The sequence below is a fragment of the Siniperca chuatsi genome, linkage group LG10 (genome assembly GCF_020085105.1).
Source record: "Siniperca chuatsi isolate FFG_IHB_CAS linkage group LG10, ASM2008510v1, whole genome shotgun sequence".
Taxonomy (NCBI): Eukaryota; Metazoa; Chordata; class Actinopteri; order Centrarchiformes; family Sinipercidae; genus Siniperca; species Siniperca chuatsi.
In genome coordinates this window covers 24,330,098-24,350,174 of record NC_058051.1, presented here as the reverse complement: position 1 = coordinate 24,350,174, position 20,077 = coordinate 24,330,098, and the positions used below count along the sequence as shown (strand labels likewise).

The 20,077-nt window shown below is 39.1% G+C and overlaps 1 protein-coding gene across 19 annotated transcripts in view; it reads left to right on the top strand.

Moving 5' to 3' along the window:
• Nucleotides 1-20,077, top strand: part of rap1gapa (RAP1 GTPase activating protein a) — a 42,651-nt gene that overhangs the window by 10,949 nt on the left and 11,625 nt on the right. For 9 of the 19 annotated variants that reach the window (XM_044211417.1, XM_044211413.1, XM_044211428.1 and 6 more), the window contains exons 3-11: nt 10,533-10,626; nt 15,638-15,673; nt 16,871-16,918; nt 17,410-17,448; nt 17,599-17,790; nt 18,757-18,860; nt 19,346-19,424; nt 19,518-19,571; nt 19,936-20,019. In XM_044211417.1, the coding sequence (XP_044067352.1) occupies nt 10,533-10,626; nt 15,638-15,673; nt 16,871-16,918; nt 17,410-17,448; nt 17,599-17,790; nt 18,757-18,860; nt 19,346-19,424; nt 19,518-19,571; nt 19,936-20,019 (730 nt within the window). Of the gene's footprint in view, nt 1-8,176; nt 8,336-10,532; nt 10,627-13,535; nt 13,918-14,087; nt 14,709-15,637; nt 15,674-16,870; nt 16,919-17,409; nt 17,449-17,598; nt 17,791-18,756; nt 18,861-19,345; nt 19,425-19,517; nt 19,572-19,935; nt 20,020-20,077 lie in introns of those variants that run through there. The other 10 variants (XM_044211422.1, XM_044211418.1, XM_044211426.1 and 7 more) reach the window with 9 other exon arrangements.

The following is a 20,077-nucleotide window of genomic DNA, read 5'->3' as shown; positions in this document are numbered from 1 at the left end:
GAGAAAGAAGAGAACAGTAAAGTGTGATGGCTGCAAAACATAATACATTTTGAGTTCAGCAAAGTCACACTTGGTCCTCTCAGCCATGTTCCTTTGTCAGAGTCATGCTCTTCTTCAAAGCAAGGAGGTATTCAACAAACACTGTTTAATGAATCTGGAGGATCCTTCCCACTGTGTTAATAGAACTTGAGTTATATTACATAATCATCAGTGTTCATACCCAGCAGGACAGATCAATTTCAAACAAGAAACCTGTGGCGCTAGGATGAGGCATCAGTGAAAGTAGCATCAAATATTTCACAAACAGAAAGGATCATTTTAGAAAGGATTCTTCACTTTGTTAAGCCTCAGGACAAAAGTAATAATTTCAAAGAAAACCTCTACAAACTGGGAGAGCCAAAGTCAAAATCTTCCTCCAGGTACTGTATGTTGGACAGAATGTGACTGGAAATTATAACAGTGAGCTAAATCTTCAGACGGCAAAACTATAACAGCACAACCCAGCAAAATGCCGTGCAAAGACAGTACAAATGTAAACAGGAAAACAAATTGAGACTAACACACAAGATAAATAAAAATGATGAAAATGTAGTAGTAATACCAATAATAAAACCAATAATAAAATATAATGAAAAGTAGATAAAATAGCTAAAAGACAATGACAAATACAACTAATAAGAGGGAGTAGAACATTTTAAAACATGAATACAGTAAAATAAATGATTAAATAAAATAATTAATGGCCATAAAATATTCTAACCAAAAGCGAGGCTAAAGAGGTGGGTTTTAAGTTTAGGTTTAAAGATATAAACACTTTCAGCTGCTCTCAGATGCTCAGGTAGACCGTTCCAATGGCTCGGAGCATAAAAACTAAAAGCTGCCTCACCAAAAGTTTTTGCCCTGCACTTTGAAACAACTAAAAGACTCGTGCCAGAGGACATGAGAGGCCATCCTGGTTCATAGATTGGAAGCATGTCAGACAAGTAGGCTGGTGCGAGACTCTCTGAGCCTTAGAACCTATGACTAAAATTTCATTATCCTCACACTGTATGTGTACTCAAAGAGTGATGACGCCTAATCTGTTACATGTATTTAATGTCAGGAATTGTTCAGTTTTGATCCTTCAACTCTTGTAGTTGATTAAATGTTAAATGACCATCTTCCATTTGGTCATTGTGGGTCCTACACAATAATCAGATGATCCTCAAGCCCCGTCTCCACGCTCTCTGGGGAAAGCTTGTAATTGGTTGTAATCTTCCTCTAGTCTTGCTAAGCTCCCTTGATGGGAGTAAATGGGAGAGGAGGGTTGGTGTGAATAAGGGCTATACTGAGATGTTGTATGAGACCCTCTCTCTTTCTGTCTCTCCTACACACATACGTACATACATCCAGATGCCCCTCTGTCCCAGGAGCATGATGGATTATTGTGGCAACTTGTCCATTGTATTACTTCCTGCCCATTGTTTAATCCCACTATCTAATACATGCTACAGATCACCTGACCTTCATGCAGGACAGGTCTGTACTTTTGAACCACCCTCAGGTGCTTCTTTTGCTAGCAAGGAAGAATTCAGGCTAGATATTAAAGAACTTGACATCAGTTAGGATATCAGCCTTTGCTTTAAATGCAGTAATAAACAAAAGAGAATATTTTCTCTAAATCATCACATTAATTTTGTTTCTTCTAAAAAAGTCCCTCTCAACTGTGTTTTGCTCATTGTTACTTCTCTTGGATGTTTGAGCTTCACTGTGCAGAATGATGTTTGCGTGTAGTTTGATGCTAGAAGGCTTTTTCACATTCATCTCCTGAATGAGGAAATTTTATCTGTGCTCACCTCAAATCTGAATTTAACACCTGCACAAGATCATTTTGTGATATCGCAGCTAGTTTGGCAATATGCAACCTGCAGAAGTATGATGTGGAAACCTCATGCACACATACACTGAGAATGGACTTAAGAGACATCTTGTGTCCAATAGTTTTGAAATTCAAGTTTTGAAATGAAAAATATTTGCATATTCATAGATTATGGATATTTCAATGAGGGTGAAGTAGATGTAATTTTATGTTTTTTTCAACCAGGTAATTTAACTTTTTTGTAGGAAAGAGTATTTTCATGTGTTTTAAAACATGTCTGGAGGGGATCTTTAAATTTGAGCAGAACAGTACAGCAGTGTTTGTTGATTGTGTTGGTTTGGGCTGACATAACCTCTGCCCTCTAGTGGTAAAAAGTTGAGAACATGCATCGTGCAGGTGCAGTCTGCAATAGTCCTATCATTAATAATTAAAAAAATAGTAATAATAATAATAAATTGGTCCTCAAGTCGGATAAACTGGCAACTTCAGAATCTCAAGAGACTTTTCCTCAAAGTGTGTTTATTTTTTTTTACAAGGATCAAATATCTATTGTTTTGCTCATTGGATGATGCTGTTCCAAAAACAGGTTATTTTAATACTGCTGAGGGACCTTGCTATTTATTCCAAATTGTGTGATGCAATTCGTCATTCTATTTTTATGATGCTTTCTAAATTCTAGGCCTCTTTCATCCTTTGTGTCCCGTTTCTGCATCTAAACACTTAAGAGGTGTCACTGTAAACACTCCTCTGTTTGTGTTCACTGATTTCCCAGGAGATGTCACTCTGCATCATCCTCTGCGTGTCTACTCTGCACATGCGCTCACCACTGCACGGTGAAGCCGAGCTGGGTGTCAGTTTGCTTGTGCACGCTCATCTGTGTACATCAAGATGAGTTGTCTGGAAGAGAGGACATAGTGGGAGAGCAAACTGTCAAGCCCGATCAGACTAGACTGTCTCTCTGTGAGTCTCCTGCTGTCGGACCAAATATAGAAGTGACAAGCTTGCCCCTGGTTCTACCCGTCTCAATAATCCAAATCCTAACATGTCATCCACCATCCAGCACCAGCACAAGATGTCTTAAAAAACATAAAGCTCAGGTGTCAGCAGGCTGTTGAAGGTTGAGACGAGTGCTGGGCAACTTTGACAGGGCATTCCCTTTTACTTTATCTGATTCTTGAAGCTTTTCAGTGGCAAAATTGTTCTGCCAGCTTTTTTAAAGTTCACTTCTTTGCCCTCAGACAGTCTCTTGCAGCTGCAGTATCTTCGGAAGACAGAGCCTCAGGTATTGAAGAGGCAGCCAAGGTCTTTATTCCTTGTGTTTTTGTATGGGTATATCCCTGAGTATACATGGGGATGTGCATATCCCTTGTGGAACCTGTTTATTGACACCTGTCATGCTGAGGATTACATGGTAAGCCATGTGGGATGAAGAGACTTTCTATTCCCCACTTTCCTCCTGTTTTTTCTCTCCCATGGGAAAGAAATTTCTTGTATGATCCAATTCTTTTGCACATTGAGATCTTATTTCTTTGGTTGTTCTTGTCTTGATAGGAGGGATGTACACTTTATAGATTAAACTTCATGAAGTTTAATATCACTGAATACACTAGTAGCTCTAATATCAAACACAAAAGAGCACAAAGTGATCCCGCAGTGACCCTCTGTTGTTGAAAAGGCACATCTGCACGAGTGTGATTTGCTAAGATGGCAATCGGGACCTATTGGTAGTGTGAACATGCTTTATTCAAAAACACCTGCTGTACCTGGCCTTTTAATGCATACTGAATATGACCAGCTGTCAGGAGAGGTGTGGGCTCAAGAAAACCCATCAAGGAGTCTCCTTATGCATCAGATCCTACAGATATTATTTAAAATTCCTGGTATGTAGAATTTGATTGTATAGCTATTTTGTATTTGTCTGTTCTTTGAATACAGTAATACAGCATAAAAATGTGCTCATACCTTCAAATAAAAACAGTTGGTGTGTTCTAGCGTATTTATAAGAACTACTGAATAGAATTTCCATATCTGACTTTGTATAGGACTTTTAGAGGTTCAGTTCCCTGGGGAACAAACAGCTTCTCAGACTTATCTGCTTTTTGAATATTGTCCAATATTTGCTTTTGTCTGATTGTGGCAGCAGTAACTTTTATAGCTATAGGACAAAATGGCCTGAAGGTTTTGCATTTTCCAAAACAGATGTGGGAAAGTCATGGAGGAGGTTTTTGTTACTTCCCTCTCACACACACAGAATAAGATACTTAAATAAAGCTGACTCAGAAGATCATATAAAATGTTATGTTACATATTACATACAATATATTTATGTTGCTGAACTTCCACCAAAATAAAAAATTTAAACATATGAAATCTTAACATAACATTTTTTATTTGTGGCAGTGGCAGTCAGTCATATGATGACATAGTGGTAATGAGATCACTGAGCAGCACAGCAGAATGTGTTGATGTCTGACCTCTGAGGTAAATTTTCACACACATTATAAACAGCTTACTTGTTAAATAACTTGAGTTTGGGGTTTGTCAACAGTGCTTATAAATTGAGGTCAAACCTCTGGTTCAGTAGGTGGATGCTGACAAGGAGGTGAGGTATTAGGGTCATATTACTCAGAGACCATTTCAGAGGAATATCCATTTTGATTTATTCCAATGCAAAATGTAACCTTTTTTAGGCCACACACACTCAGTCCTTGATTTTGGTCCATTCTGAAATATCTCAACAACTGAGTGGATTGCCATGAAAATTTGTTAAGACAAAGGATGTGTTGTATTTGTCAAGTAGGGAAACAAGGAACACGAGGGAGTAGGGCCCCTTGAGGATCCCTTGACTTTTACCCTAGTGCCACTGTAAGGTTGATGTTTTTTATTTTAAGTGAAATATCTTGACAACTATTGGATGGATTGCTGTGAAATGTGGCACATTCATTCATGGTGCCCAGAGGAGGAACCCTAATGACTTTGGTGATCCCCTGACTTTTGCTTTTGTACCACCAGCATTTTTGGGTATTAGTGAAACGTCTCCACAAATTTTGTATTAATTGCCATGAAATTGCCAATACAGACATTCATGTCCCTGTCAGGATGAATAAATAGCCTTGGTCATCCTAATTTTCATCTAGCGCCACCATCACGTCAAAATTTTATTTGTTCAATACTTTGCAACAAATTGCAAATTCCTGCAAATCTAATGACATTCCCACCAGCCTCAGCTGTGATTTGTGTTTAGTGCCAATAACAAAATGTGGAAATGTGGTAAAGAATGATACCTACTAAATGTCAGAAAGTTAGCATTGTCATTGTGAGCATGTTAACATGCTGACATTAGCATTTAGCCACAGCACCGCTGTGCCTAAGTACAGCTTCACAGAGCTTCTTATTTTTCATAAACAATCATCTCTCAGTGTATTTGCAGAATAGTTAAAACTGCCATGGTTCCACTGTATCAACGCATTGGTAATTTTATTTTAATTATGTTAAGAAAAACAAAATTTAAAGACATGGACATTATTTACTTTGTGCCTCTGTGGTCACCACCTGACCCAACTGGGCTGGTTAAACAGGAGAGAATCTACTGTGGGAAAAAGAGGCCATAGTTAATATAATCATGAACATGCTTACCTTTCATATCTGCTTTAAGCCCCCCCCTCCAGTAGCCCAATTACCCAGTTCAAAACAAGATATTTTAAAAAATGCATGATTATCAAACCAGTCCCAATCACAGTCACAGTGGGGTTCAGGTGTACTGCAGAGAAATCATGGTGGGGATGTAAAGTTTCTACAAAAGTTAGGAAGCAGTTGGCTCTCCTACTTTGCCTTGCAAACAAACTGTGGGCTTGATTAACACAGCCAATTTGTTTAAGAGTGACTGGGGGCGGGTTTTAGCAAAACAAATCTAAAAACAGCAGGAAAACCTTCAGACCTCCTACATCCAACATTTTGCTACAGGAACAATGAGAATCTTTGATTGACATAGATTATAACATAACAAAATATTTATTTTATTTATTACTTTATCATGTACTGCAAGTGATTTTTCTGATAAACTAAGTGAACGGCAGAGTCTGTGAGATTTGTGAAAAAATTAAAACCAGTCATTGAATAGCTCATGAATTCAGTTCTGTTTTTAAGCCGACGCTAGCGGCACAGTGCTGTTTTTAGTTCCCTGTTCCCTTTTCCCCCGTCCCCTTCTTCCCCCTGAGGTTGAGCAATTAAATCTCAACCTGTGGGAGACACTCAATGGTTATCCATAAATAACCATTCATTCATATTTCAGAACAGCAGCCATCTTGCCTGCTGGAGACCTCTGACATGTTGCTGGTGTATAATGTGTCTGTGATTGGAGTCCAAAACCTTTAACTGCCCTTGGGGGTCACTGGCTGGTCACACACAGCCTCCCATGCACATTTCATACAGATTACATTCTTTGCTGCTCACTGAGCTTATTTTGTTCAGCATATTAACATGAGTTTGAATCAGAAGGAACTAAAAATTTTTTTTGGATAAATTTGAATATATTAATGAAACCTGATGAACAATGAACAGACATTTGCTGACGCTTGATTTAACTCACCCTAATGCTTTGGGAATTATAGTATCCAGCTAGCTTTAGCCATTATTCGAGCATGTGTCTTGTATCATTATCTAACTTGTCTTGGTTGAGAAATAGCTGCTGAAAGTGAGAGAGGTGGAGAGAGGGTGGGAGATGGGTAAATTTCGGGACAGCAGCAATTCTCAGAGGATAAGGGTTGGGGGCAGGAGAGGGGAATGACCACAGGCCATTTCACCAGGCTAATGGGATGGGAATCCCTGGCAGTGGGGGCTGGTCAGAAGGGATTTGCTGTGGGATTCTGCAGAGGACATTGGAGCAGGGAGGATACTATTAATATAAAACCAACTATCTTCCTCCACAGGAGATAAAAATAAAGCTCTACATGGCTTGGGATTTTCTTCTTGTTCTGCTATAATGTATTATTTCGTCAGCATACAAGAGTGTTGAGTCCTCAGTGAGGTTCCAGACTCTTATTCTAAATGCATGTGGCTTTGATTTGATAGGAACCAGCTGCAATGATCCGTGTTATTGACAAAAGCCCTCCCAGACAACAATTTAATTTTTCAACCCCACACTGAGCTCTTCCAAAAAATTTTTTTATCCGCATATGTGACATCTGCAGTCTTTGCTCAAGGATTTAAGAGAGAGATAGAAAGAGATTATTGTCCCACTACAAAAGGATGCCTCAACAAATTACTGCTAATCTGGACAATGTTAAAGTTTTGTTCAATGATATAATACAGTTGGGGTTTTTTACCAGTAAGCTTTGGACAGAGAGAGGATTATTTATTTTGTTTATCACAATACACAGCTCTTAATGGTGCGCAGTATGAGGACTGTGCTGTAATCCCGTGTTATCTGTTCATGTCTGACACATACAGCACACACACACACAAATACACACACAAACATTAGTCTTAGGTATATGCTTTTTCACTGACAAGCTGTCTAAGAAAAGGACAGATGAGTCGACACTCTCACTGCATAGAATGTTATTTAGCAGGGATTTAGCAGGAAAAGGCACTATTGGTGGCGTTAGTCACAGGTCTGCTGGGAAGTGCGGATGGTAGCTTAGTGGAAGAAACACACATGTTTACTGGGGATTGAATGAGACTCATTACAGTAATTAAAACCCTTTCCACACATGCTGCACAATTAGCATTAAGGAGGCTGCGATGCCTGTTCACCTCTGGGATGTTGGACATAATCACCTTGTTCAAGTCATATCATAATTAAAATTAATGTGCATGTGGGTGTTTTTTTTTCACGTCTGGCTGATGTGGTTGCCACAGCAACAGCCCTAGATGGCTTGTGAGGCAGTGTGGGGATTGAAGGCAACCCCCCTTTCCCTAATCATGCTTTCCTTTCACTTTCTGAGCGGCAGACTTCAGTTGTCCCCTAGATGGATGATGGGGGGAGGGTTTCCTGCTTTGAAAGGGATAAGGGTGGTGGTGGTATTGGTGGTTGGGGGTGGGTGGGTGGTTTAGAGTTTGGACAAGTACCACACTGTGTGTGAGAGCTTGAGAACAGACAAAGAGGGTGGAGTTGGAGGAAGTGACAACTGAAGAGCACATATGTGTGTGTGAGAGACTGAGTGGGAGGAGAGAGAGTGAGGGAGGACAATCAGCGGCAGAGAGGATGCTTACTGGGAGTGTGCGACAGTCTAAAGAGCTGAGAGTGAGTCCAGCAGGTGAACGATTGATGGAAAGTAGCAAGAGAGCTGACTGAAGCTGGAGAGAGAGAGAGAGAGAGAGAGAGAGAGAGAGAGAGAACTGTGAAAGAGAGGGGGGAGAGGGAGGGAGTTAGACGCTTAACTAGAGGAGAAACGTAGACAGTGAGTCATCTGCCCGAGTGCTGGTCACTGTCCGGACTTCCCAGGGAGCGCCCAGCGTACAGCTGCCACTGTGTGAGTAAGTTTGCTGCTCCGCTCCACGCGGGACATCAGGTCGCCCAGATGACATGCTGTGACTTCTTCACACGGCTGATTTCTGTGGCGCATCATTAACCAGCTGGGCTGTGTTATGTAATTTGTTGTGGTGCTGGGATGAAGCTGTGGCTTAGTGCTGCAAACTGATCTGCAGGAGGGCTTATGTAGTAACGCTACACAGAGCAGGCAGGTGAACAGCAGTATGTAATGTGTGCTGCACAACATGCTTGTGATGAAGGACGAGTTTGTAATGGTCTGGGCAGGACATTTCTTCTGTCACTTTCACTCTGATGTGTGTTTTGATGCTGCCAGAGTGGGATATAGATGGTATATCCAATTTTTGGCATTATTATGTACTGTTTGTTTTGTACAGTATTACTTATGCACAACATACTACGACTTTAGACAGACAGATGCATATGAATCTCTAACAAGTATTAGCTCTAATTTTTTTGATATAATACAATGTCTATCTTTACTGTTAGAAATGAAAGCATTTTCTTTCACATAAATGTAACTGTGTCTGTGTGTTTCTGTGTGTCCTGCATCCATCTATTGTGCATCAATTCTAATTAAGAGTTTGGGGCAGCTGATGCCATATCCTATCCTGTTCTCTCATGGGAGAGCTGCTGCAGGGGCTCCTCTCCTTGCCTCCTTCATGTTTATTGAGCGTGCTGAGAAAAGGTTCATAATCACAATTGTTCCCATTTCACTTGGATGATGCAGGACTCTCCTTGATTGAAGATTCACTCGTTGTGTAACAGCAGGCAGCACTGTATGTTAATGAGTCACGCTCTCTGTTCTTCACCTATATTTGATTCTGAGTACACTCAGTGAATGTGAAAACAGATTTCCATCTCGGTCACTGTCCCTCTTAAGTTTGTCTTATCTACATCCTCAGCACCAAACCAACACAGCTCCATACATTCACTCATATAATTACTGTGTCAGCACAGACAGCCACACTATCTACTTGAAAAATGGTTAGTTTTTGAGTTCAAGAGTTATCCATTATGTCTCACTGAGTCATTGAATGCGCTGAATAACGTTTCTCTAGATGTGGATTTTGGTGCCTTTTGGCTGCTGGAGTACACAGCACCTTGTAGATACAGAGACATGATATGTATTTCATTGTGGCTGCTGTAGCCTCTTTGACCATCACAGCCAGCAATACATATTTTTCACTTTGCATTATCACTGCTTCATGATAATTTCAGATCCACTTTCACACTGATCAATCACTTTGTGTGTTTTAAATAGAGTGAATTAATCAGACAAAATGAAAGCCTCCTGTGCAAACTGGCCAGTTGTCAGTGTCAATAGGGCACCATATTCAGCAGGGGTATCGATCAGTGATCCTGTGGGGATAAAACAGTGCTGGTAGAGATATTGAGTTTAGAGCAAAGGATGCATGACAGTAGTATTGCTCAGTTTTGCATTAGCAATGTGCTACTCTCCTGGGTTTGAGAAGAGAGATGCTCTGTTTGAATAAATGTGAAACTATGGGTATTGTGTCCCTAGATCCCTGAAGTGTTTGTGAATAGCAGCTTATGCACTAAAAAAAAGGAAGAATATGGTTTGATGTGTTTTGGGAATGATGTCCACAGCGAAGAAATCATATATTGACTTATTAAGTGTCAGACATAACTTGCATGTTCCTAGACAGTTATGAGAGTAAACCTTTAGACTTAAAATTAATGAATTTAGGGGTGATGAAAGCATTTGGGCACTAGGTTTAACCCTTTATCACCAGGGCACTGCAGATTAGACAAAATAGATTATTTCCAGTGAGAAAATAAAGGATAGCTACAGTTCTTGAACTGATTCATAGAGGTCTTAATCTGAATTGCAGCATGTATTCTCTGATTTGTACAGTGAAATTAAAGGTCCTATTTTTTGTGTCTGAAAAAGTTTTACATTTTCTGTAAACCATGTCTGGTTTTACCACTTTACGTGTTTCACTTTCTAGAGACATAAATAAAATAGAATGGATCAGTAACACAGAAGATAATTAAGTTCATCTTAAAAAGCCTCAGACCAACTGTCCAGACAAATGCATTCTGTTGTTAAGTGCGACCAGCAACATTTCCGGAGGCATTACCTTTTATTGTCCTCTTGCTTGATCTCAAGCTGAGTGACCTTTTCTGACTGAATGTTCTCTTGCATCTGTCTGATTGTAGGAAACAAGATGGGAGTGACCCCCGAATTCCTGCAACACTAGAGCCCCAGCTGTTCCAGCCTACACTCCCATATACCACCTCACCATTCCACAAGGTAGGAGGAGAACGAGGGGGGCTGAGTTTGCACTTTCGACCCCTGACCTTATCTGATGAACCTCTGTGTGACCTTTCTTTCTGCGATCTTGTGTCTCTGCACATCTTGTCTCTACACCTGCTTCTGTCTGGACGCACTTGCTCGGTGTTCTGTCTGTATTTAATCTCTCACGACTGTATCAGACCCAGACTTTCTGCTTGCAGTGTTACTTTTTATTCTCGTCTTCTTTTGTTTAACTTATGTAATTGGAGTGCACAGAGCTCCGTGTCTGGGATGATTATGTTCGCCTGATTCAATTAATACAAATCTATTTTTAGCAGGAAATTGCAGCTTGATGCTGACAATTTCTCAATCCAAACCTAACAAGTCTGATTCCATCAAAGCAAACAAAATACAGCCTGTCTGAGAAAAAGTCATTTTTAAATCAAAAGACATACTTCTTCACCCCCACCAAAGTCGGTAATGTTTAATCAGTCTTTGTGCGGGGTTCAATTATTATCCAGATGTTTTTATGCCATCCTAAGCAATGAGCCAGTTTTACTTCAGTAAAATTTCAGTGTTTTGCAGCCGTTTTATAAGGATAAGCTAAAATGTGCCGATTTCTGCTCATCCAAAGTGTGTTTTTTAGCTTGTGATACATTTTTTGCCATATACTCTGTAAGATTCAGTGCAAGAGGGTCTCATTCAATTTGTCTCTCACTAAGACAGTTTTCAATGATTTTTCAGGATTTTCAGCATTTATGATTCAGCTTAGCTTGATCTATTATTCTTCCTTTCAGAGGAAATCATATGAATAAAGACAAAATTGCTGTGACTGTACATTCAGAATATAAAGGGCAGGAAGTGAAAATTATTAAAGAGGAAATCCTTTCAATTAATCTATTTAGGCTGTCACAGTACCTATCAAATCCTTCTCGTTGTCAGAATCTTCAGGCCTACCTTTAGGCACATCTTATCATTATAAATGATGACTGATGTGAAAAAGCTATTTTGAAATATTTCGGGAGCTTAGAAACTGAACAAAGCTGAACTTGGTGGTGATTAAAAGTGGATACAATCTCACTTTTGTCAGATTGGTTTCATAAAGTCTCTCACACTTTGGATGGGGCTTACACTTCTTGCAATCTGACTTGATCTGAGTAGAGCAGAGGGAGTGGAAAGAGAAAGGGATTAAAGGAGAATTTGGAGATTGGGTAGTTTAGCCATCACTCCTGATCCCTGCAGCACACGCCATCTGTAGGTGCTTTAGACTTACTAGTTACAATTAGTCAAACATGAGGAGAGAATTAATGAAATTTCTGTGAATCAGAATCAGCTTTATTACCAAGTAAGTTTACACATACAAGGAATTTGCTTTGGTATTATGGTGCATGCAACAAACACAGTAAGTAGAAAAATATAAAGAAAGATAGCAAGCAAGTACTGCGAGTCAAAGTCATAAATAGTCAATAAGATAAGAAAAAATATTATAAAAGTGTCTGCAAATCGAATCTAAAGGCACCAATGAAGGTATTCCATACTTGGCTTATAGTATTTCTCCATTTTTCTTCTCATCATAGAGGAGAAACAGCAGAAAAGTGCATTACATAGAGGTTTGTAATTGGATAGAAGAAAACACTTAACTTTCCTACACTCTAAAGGGTGCCAGCAGCAGTTAAAATGCAGTTATATTTAATATTTGATCTCTGTAACCCCCTTTCATTTGGATTCCAGGAAAAGGAACATATCTGATGAGGATATTGAGGGACAGCATGGTGATGTGATGTACTGTAGTATGAGATGGGCTTAGTGGGGCAAGACTCAGAGGAGTGTATCACTTTCATCAGAGCTCTGTGAAAACCAGGTCAATCTGCAATTAACCCCACCAGGTCTTATGGTCACTGCCTAATTCAATCCACAGTGCTATACTGTCATATTATCAATGTTGCATATTTCTGAAAGGAAACACAACCACTCAAAACAGTAATTATTTTCATAGTTTGCAATACAGTTCCTCATCACAAGCTAATTAAAAATAAAGCATGTGTCTCAAGGCAGTTCTGAGATGCTAGTAACCCTGTGCTTAACCAAATAGGTTTTAAACAACACACTTAAAACAACAGCTTCAGGATACACACACGTAAACTCAACCTATGGTGCTCATGGACAGTGTTGCTTCACTATTTTGGGGTGGGGTTCCTAATGCAAACATGTTTTTCTTCTTTGTCGTGTTACCATGCAACCTGTTTTTCTCAGAAGTTAAATCAATCAGGGTCAATTTCTATAGCCCTCCATAAATTTGCGATGACAGTGAGATCCTAAAAAACCCTAAATTAGCTGGAACCAAAAAGCAGATCTAAGAACCAGACATACTGTGCATCAAAGAAAAAGACAAAAATATAAGCCCCTGCATATTCTTCAGTTTTCTGGAGCTGGTCAGAGTAATAATGAGCTCTGTGAGGACACACAGAGTTGCATCTGAGAAGTCTGGAGGAGTGAGGTCTTGCACATTTAATTTGCCTCTTGTCATAATGACGATCTAATTAGCTCTCATAATGAAAGGTCTCAGCTCTAACATCTGCACTGTATGCTACCCTCACTCCCTGTGGATCCCCACACCTCCTCTGCTCTGGTCATTTCCCCAAACTGTTTTTCTGCTGCAATGAGATGTCTTGTTTTTTCTCAAAAGGTTGCTCTTTGTCTGCATTTTGTTTCCACTGCAGTTTGTGTTCTTGTTTTTATCTAGATTCCATTTAAGACTTTTGTCTACTTATCTCAATATTTTCCACATCATTTTGTTCACAGCTTATCATTTATTACAACTACATAGCTTTGGGAGTCTAGTGTAGTGGGACTGCCCATATAGTTCCTTTGTGAACAGGAGATAGTTGAAGGGCTTGTCTATGAGAGTAGAAGAGTTGGACTCCACCTCCGACTACCTGTCAGCCTAAGTCAAGATAGGGTTAGTGCTAAAGATACAGGTGGATGATATTTGGTTTGGATTTCTTCCTGCAATGTTACAGAGAAAGTGACAAAGAAGGATCAGCAACTTTGTCATTCATGGTTGCAGTTAGCAGGGATGCAGCTTTACCTCGGGTGTCACAGTGGGACACAGTCAACTGTCTGGCATTTGACAAAGGCACAGCAGTCAGACAGCGAGTTAATCCAAACCTGTTGAAGTCAGTTAAGTCGAAAAACATCTTTTGAAGCTGCAGGACGCCGGTTTGAGGAAAGTTAAAAATGGCTAAAAATCATGACAACTACTTCAGTGCTCCAATGATGACAAAGGCACACTGGAACAAACCCAGAGATGTAAGTAGCTTTTTTTAGAGAACATGCTGGATGGAAAACATCACTAGATGGCAAACTAGAGAGGTAATTTGGCCGCATTCTCAGCAGAGGCTTGGACAACTTCCTCTCCAAATTGAGATTAAAGTTGGGAATTCAAAACCTCACAGTTAATGTTGCTTGTTTATTGAAGTGAAGAGCTGAAGAAACATGTCTGAAGAAGAACATTTCTAGTTCTATTATCAGATGTTTCTTTTAGTGTAAACAAACAGGTAACATTACAAGATTTGGTCAGACCTATTCATGCTTTTTTGGGGCTGTATGTCATGACATACAGTTTTATGGCTAATGCAGTTGTTGTTTGAGTCCAAAGATAACACTACAGCCCCTTTTGTTCTAATCTCTGGTTAACGTTGTTGAAGCTGGGGTTATTTACTTTCAGGGTTTGTGGCAGACTATTGTTTGCACATGGTGGAGGACTTTACTCATACTCACACTGAATGACAAGATTGCTGTGTACACAAACTGTTTGATTATATCAGGCTTTACTGGCTAAACATTTCAGCCTTCACTTGACTGGTCCAGATCAACATTTCCATGGACTGTTGGACTACTACTGCAGTAGTTACAGTTGTTATGCTCAACTGATGCATGCAAGTTTTGTATGTTAAAAATTTAAAGGACAATACCCCAACAGCTGTGGTTGGGGATCTAAAGAATTAGGTTTAATGTGGGAAAGCCAGTCGGTCACACATGACTGTGTAATATTATGACAAACCACATGGGAGAGGCGAGAGATCACATGCTGCAATCAGGTATGTTGATTAAAATAAATATAAATCTTAACATTGGCAGTGTTGTAAGTCATGGGAACAGAAACTTTGTGCATTACCAACTTTACAACACCTACTGTACAGCACTGAGTAATGGAACCAGTTTTCCAAATGTTCAGTATTTGACAGAAATGTAAGCAATTAACCATAATGTTCTGTTTGGGGCCTTGGAGACCCTGGGCTCTCTTTAACAGCTCAAAACACAAAACACAGTAGTTTTATCACCTTGACATGTCATGAATTTTCTTAATTTTATGTAAATTGCTGGTAAACATGAATTCAAATAGATTTTTCAGAAGTTGTTGACAGTACTTTTTATGCAGCACTACCCCTCCAAAACCCTAAATAAGTCCATTTGGATTCCTGTTTTTGGAGTTTTATAACTTGTTTATAAGAAGTCTAACAAAGAGTTAGACCTTTCTGGGGTCTAGCTGACCCCAAACAATCCCAAGTAAAGTCACTCTGTAGAATAACATACTGTGCATTTCTTTGTGTGTAATATCTTTTAAGCAGACAAAAGGAATATGTGTTCATGCATAACCTATGTAACATATAATACATGAAATATTCCCTTATTTGGTTTAATATAAATGCTTTATGGTCATTTCATTATTTTGTCATTTTCATCAAAGTGAAAGCCCAGTTTGTGGCAAAGGGAAGAGTTACCACTTTTCTACATATTAGGTCTTAATAAGAAGGAAAAGAAAAATGTTAATTTTACGGTTAGTAAGGAAGTATGACCAACAAAACTGACTGTTTTTCTGTAGCTGGATAGAGTGTGATTGGGCTCCACATAATAATTGCTGAACAGGGTTGAACTGCAACAACCAGACTCACTGCTGTAGAAATAAATTAACCTCAGCACCCAACAAATAAACTCAAAACATTTAATCTCACTCTCTTCTCTCCAGACCACAGACTTATTTGAAATGATTGAAAAGATGCAGGTAAGATGATGCATTGAACTTTGTATTTTGTCTCGGCTTTTTAAGCTACACTCACCAAGCAACTAACCAGCCAGTGTGTCTCTTCCTAATTCTGCAACACTCTGGCCCTCTCCTGGCTACAATACTTCTGTACATGAGAAGGATATTGAGTCTGGTGGTTACAGAGGAGAATTGCCAGAGCATTATGTGTGTGTCTCAGTGTCTCTTTTAACATTCTGGTTGTAACACTGGCTGACAGCGCTGTAAGCTTATTATCTCGCCTCAAAAACTGTCTCCTGGTTTTTGAAGGCTTTGGAAGGATGGTTATTTTAATCATGCAATCCCACACGTAACGGGCTAAGAGTTTTATGATAGAGTGTTTCAAAACTCATAATGTTTTTGTGCATCTGTGTTAGCAATTAGTGCCTCAGTGATGGAGTACACATAGGTCATTGTTTTCAAAAATTAATTACAGTCATAATAGCTTTCAGTGGCCTCAACGTCTTTCATGTCTGGCAGTGTATGTTGGCATAACTGAATATTTTAAAAATTAATATTCCTCTTTAGCAGGGGGTGTGATGCAAGACTATGTCATTTCCTCAATATATCGATATGATGTATTCTCTGCCTTGACGCTAGGCGCCATCACCTAGCCCTGATTTAGTATCACTGCATCTTTCTCTGCATCGTTCCCATTCACTCGCTTTCACACATACACACCTCAGGTCCAATGGGTGTTTCAATGTACGAGTGTCACTAAGCTCAGCATCTTTTTAATCACTGGGGTCTCATTACCACACTTCTTCTGTGTGCTAACAGACTTTTAAGTCGCTCCCAAATGGCTGCTCTTTAGCATCCTTTAACTGTTTTTCAGTATCCACTCTCTGTGTATGTAATGTATCTCTGTCTGTATCATTCCATCTGTCCCTCTCTGACTTTGCTTTGTTGCCTACTGCATATCTCTTGGGAAAACTGTGTTGTGTTGTTATGTAATGAGGTTGATAATTTTCTTCCTGTTTTTTTAATTGTAGTCGTTTAAAACATGATTATTACACTTCTTTATGTAGATTTCTTAATACATTTAATCAGCGACAAATGTTTGAATTTAGGTATTTGTGTTGACTTTTTTGAATGCAAAACCAACTGCTGTGTTGATGACTGAGCATGACCCTTCTCTCTCTTTCTCTGGTTTTCTTATCTCACCCTCTCCTCTTGTAGGGCAACAGGATGGATGAGCAGAGATGCACCTTTCCTCCCCCACTGAAGGTACTACTCTCCATGTAGAGACACAGTATTATGACTCACATGATGCGGTCATTGTCTCACGACTGCTCCACCATATCTTGCTCTGCCAGACAGGCTGATTACTTCAGCTCACAATAGCACAGTATTATTCGTAATGCAATGCTCTCAAGTCTTGCCATCATTCTTATACCGACAGAGTTAGTTAGGATTCAAAATCATATATCCTCTGATGCTATGCTTTGCAGACGGAAATGGTGAAATCTTAGTGACAAAGAATTTAACAGGATATGATGATAATGTAATACCGTTTTTTAAGCCATGACTGTGCCAAATTATGGCAATACTTTGATCAAGAAATGCATTGATTCCTATGTAATTGCAAAACTGATTTTCATTGCATAATGGTTATGCAATTATACTGAAACTGTGTTCTTTGGGATTATAGAGTTGGACAGCATGGTTATTTTTATTCTTTGATGAGGAAACAAATCTTTTTTTCACTATTTTTTCAGACTGAGGAGGACTACATTCCATACCCAAGTGTCCATGAGGTAGGATGATGATGTGCTGCAGTAGCACTTTTCACCATTAGTGCTTGTGTATCGCTGAGAAATCAGTTCAATTTCATTCTTGTCCTGAAATTACTTTCACAATTACATCGTTCTAGTTGTCAACCCTTTTTATTTTGTATTTTGGGATAGGTGTTGGGCAGAAAAAGTCCCTTTCCTCTCATCCTCCTGCCGCAGTTTGGGGGTTACTGGATTGAAGGGACCAACCATGAGCTGAGTGACACAGTGGACACAGAACAGTTGCAGCCTCTGTCCCCAAACACCCGCACCAAGCTGGAATGTAACACAACAGCTACAATCTACCGAAAACACTTCCTGGGCAAGGTTAGCCACTGTGTCATACTTTTTATTGTCATGTTGAAAAAGCAAATAATAAACTAAAAAAACTATATTTGTGACAATCTAAGCAAGCTCAAAGACATGAAATATAAAACGAACAAATAAGGGGTGATGCCAAATATCCAATACACATTAATTTCTTAACACATAGTAATCTCTTAAACAAGTTCACATATGTTTGTTATTCATAATGAATCAATTTCCTCCATCTTCTTTCATGTACTTTTCCCTATTTTGCCTCTTAAACTTAAATGTAATTTCACCATGGTTTGAATTTTCCCTATTATTTCTTTCCAGTGATGGATGCATGGGAATGATTTCTGAAACCATCATTTATTAATAAGTTTGAAAGCAGAAATAAAAAATTAGATAAAAGATTATTACATATAAAAATTGCATGTACGTATGTATCATTCTTACACTGATATTTTTTTTTTTGCCATTCTTCCAATTAATACAAAATATACATCCAAAAGAAGAGGCTTTCTAATCGGGGTTTTGTTCAATTTCTATAATTATTGTTTCTCAGAATGTCTTTAACATTGGGCAGGACCAAACACTACACTGCATCTTCTCCAACATTTTGGTGTCACTGCAAAATTATATTTAGCTTGTTAGATTGTTGTAATAAAATAGAGCATTTCTATTTTCCATGTGTTTTCACTCCAGAAACTGGATACAATTTCACTTCTTTCTCATTATAGTAATCAAATGAATAAGCAATAAGCGAATCCCAGTGGAGTAAACCACTAACAGTGACCAGCCTCACTGTTTGGCAACTCATACACTGTTGCTAATGAAGATGCATTAGGCTTTGCCACCTGTTCTTACACACACATAATACGAACAAATTAGATTGGAAAGATATGGGTAATGACTGGAGCGCATGCACATGTCTCATGCACTCTTATGACTGATACTAATGGTTGTATCCTTGTACTTTGCCCTCAGGAACACTTTAATTACTATTCAGTGGACAGTGCCCTCGGACATCTGGTGTTCTCTCTAAAGTACGATGTGATTGGTGACCAGGAACATCTCCGTCTAATGCTCAGGTAATGCTCATTATGCATACTGGTACAGTAAAATGTCACTTCATTTACAGAGAAAATAAAAATTTTAAATCTGTGTTCTGCACATCGGCATCTGAAGTAAATGAATGTGTAGGCTTAAACAAAATGTCACCACTTTCATGATCAACAGGAAATAAAAGCACAAAAAAATGCTGTTCCTAAAATGCCCAGTATTGACTGGATAAACAAATCCTCGCAGCACTGTTGTTATCATAAGAGTCATAAAGCTGGAGAGAGTGTCAACAGCACTGTCATTTCCACAGCAGAGTAACAGATGGACTATTTAGGCCAGCGAGTGGGTGGGGATGGAGGGAGGGAGAGAGACAAGGCAAAGAGAGGCAAGGGTGGGGAAGTTTGATGATGGTCCATACCGGATCATCTCTTTCCCTTTTGATAGGTTCTGAGAAATGTTGCATCACATTATATGGCTTTGAAAACCACACTGACTGTTTTTCTGACTTTACCAGGAACAAGCTGAAAACCTACCATGATGTGATCCCTATTTCCTGTCTGACAGAGTTTCCCAATGTGGTCCAAATGGCCAAGGTAAGAAGAAATGTTTTTATTATGCAGAGATCGATCTGCTGTGACAGTGTCTAACCACATTCTAACAATTTTTCTCTCTTTCTTTAATCCAAGCTTATCTGTGAAGAGGTCAACGTGGACCGTTTTTTTCCTGCTCTTTATCCAAAAGTAAGATTTGGTTTGGTTTGCCCACACATCTGATGGTTTAAAGGATAGGGTTGTAATTTCTGTCTGTAAAAGTCTGTCTTAAAATCAAAGTCAGGTGCCCATAGGAAACACTGTCCAGGGAAACAAAAAGTGGAAATTTCATACACTTTTGAATACATTTTTGAGCCAGAAGAGGATTGTGGATTTTGTCCCCCATCACTTATATTGGAAGCATGTTAGCAAGAGATCCCTTAACGGCCACACCAAGCAAATCCTGGTTCAATATTCATATGGGCACTTGACTATTGTTTTAAGACAGACTTGAAAAACTGTGAACCTATCCTTTAACATTTCTTGTCATATCTATATATATATATATTTACAGGCTTCAAGACTTATTGTGACCTTCGATGAACATGTGATAAGCAACAATTTCAAGTTTGGGGTCATTTATCAAAAGTTTGGACAGGTGAGCTATAAAGCCGTGATGTAAACTAAAAGGAAAGATGCATTTTTTGGGTCAGAGA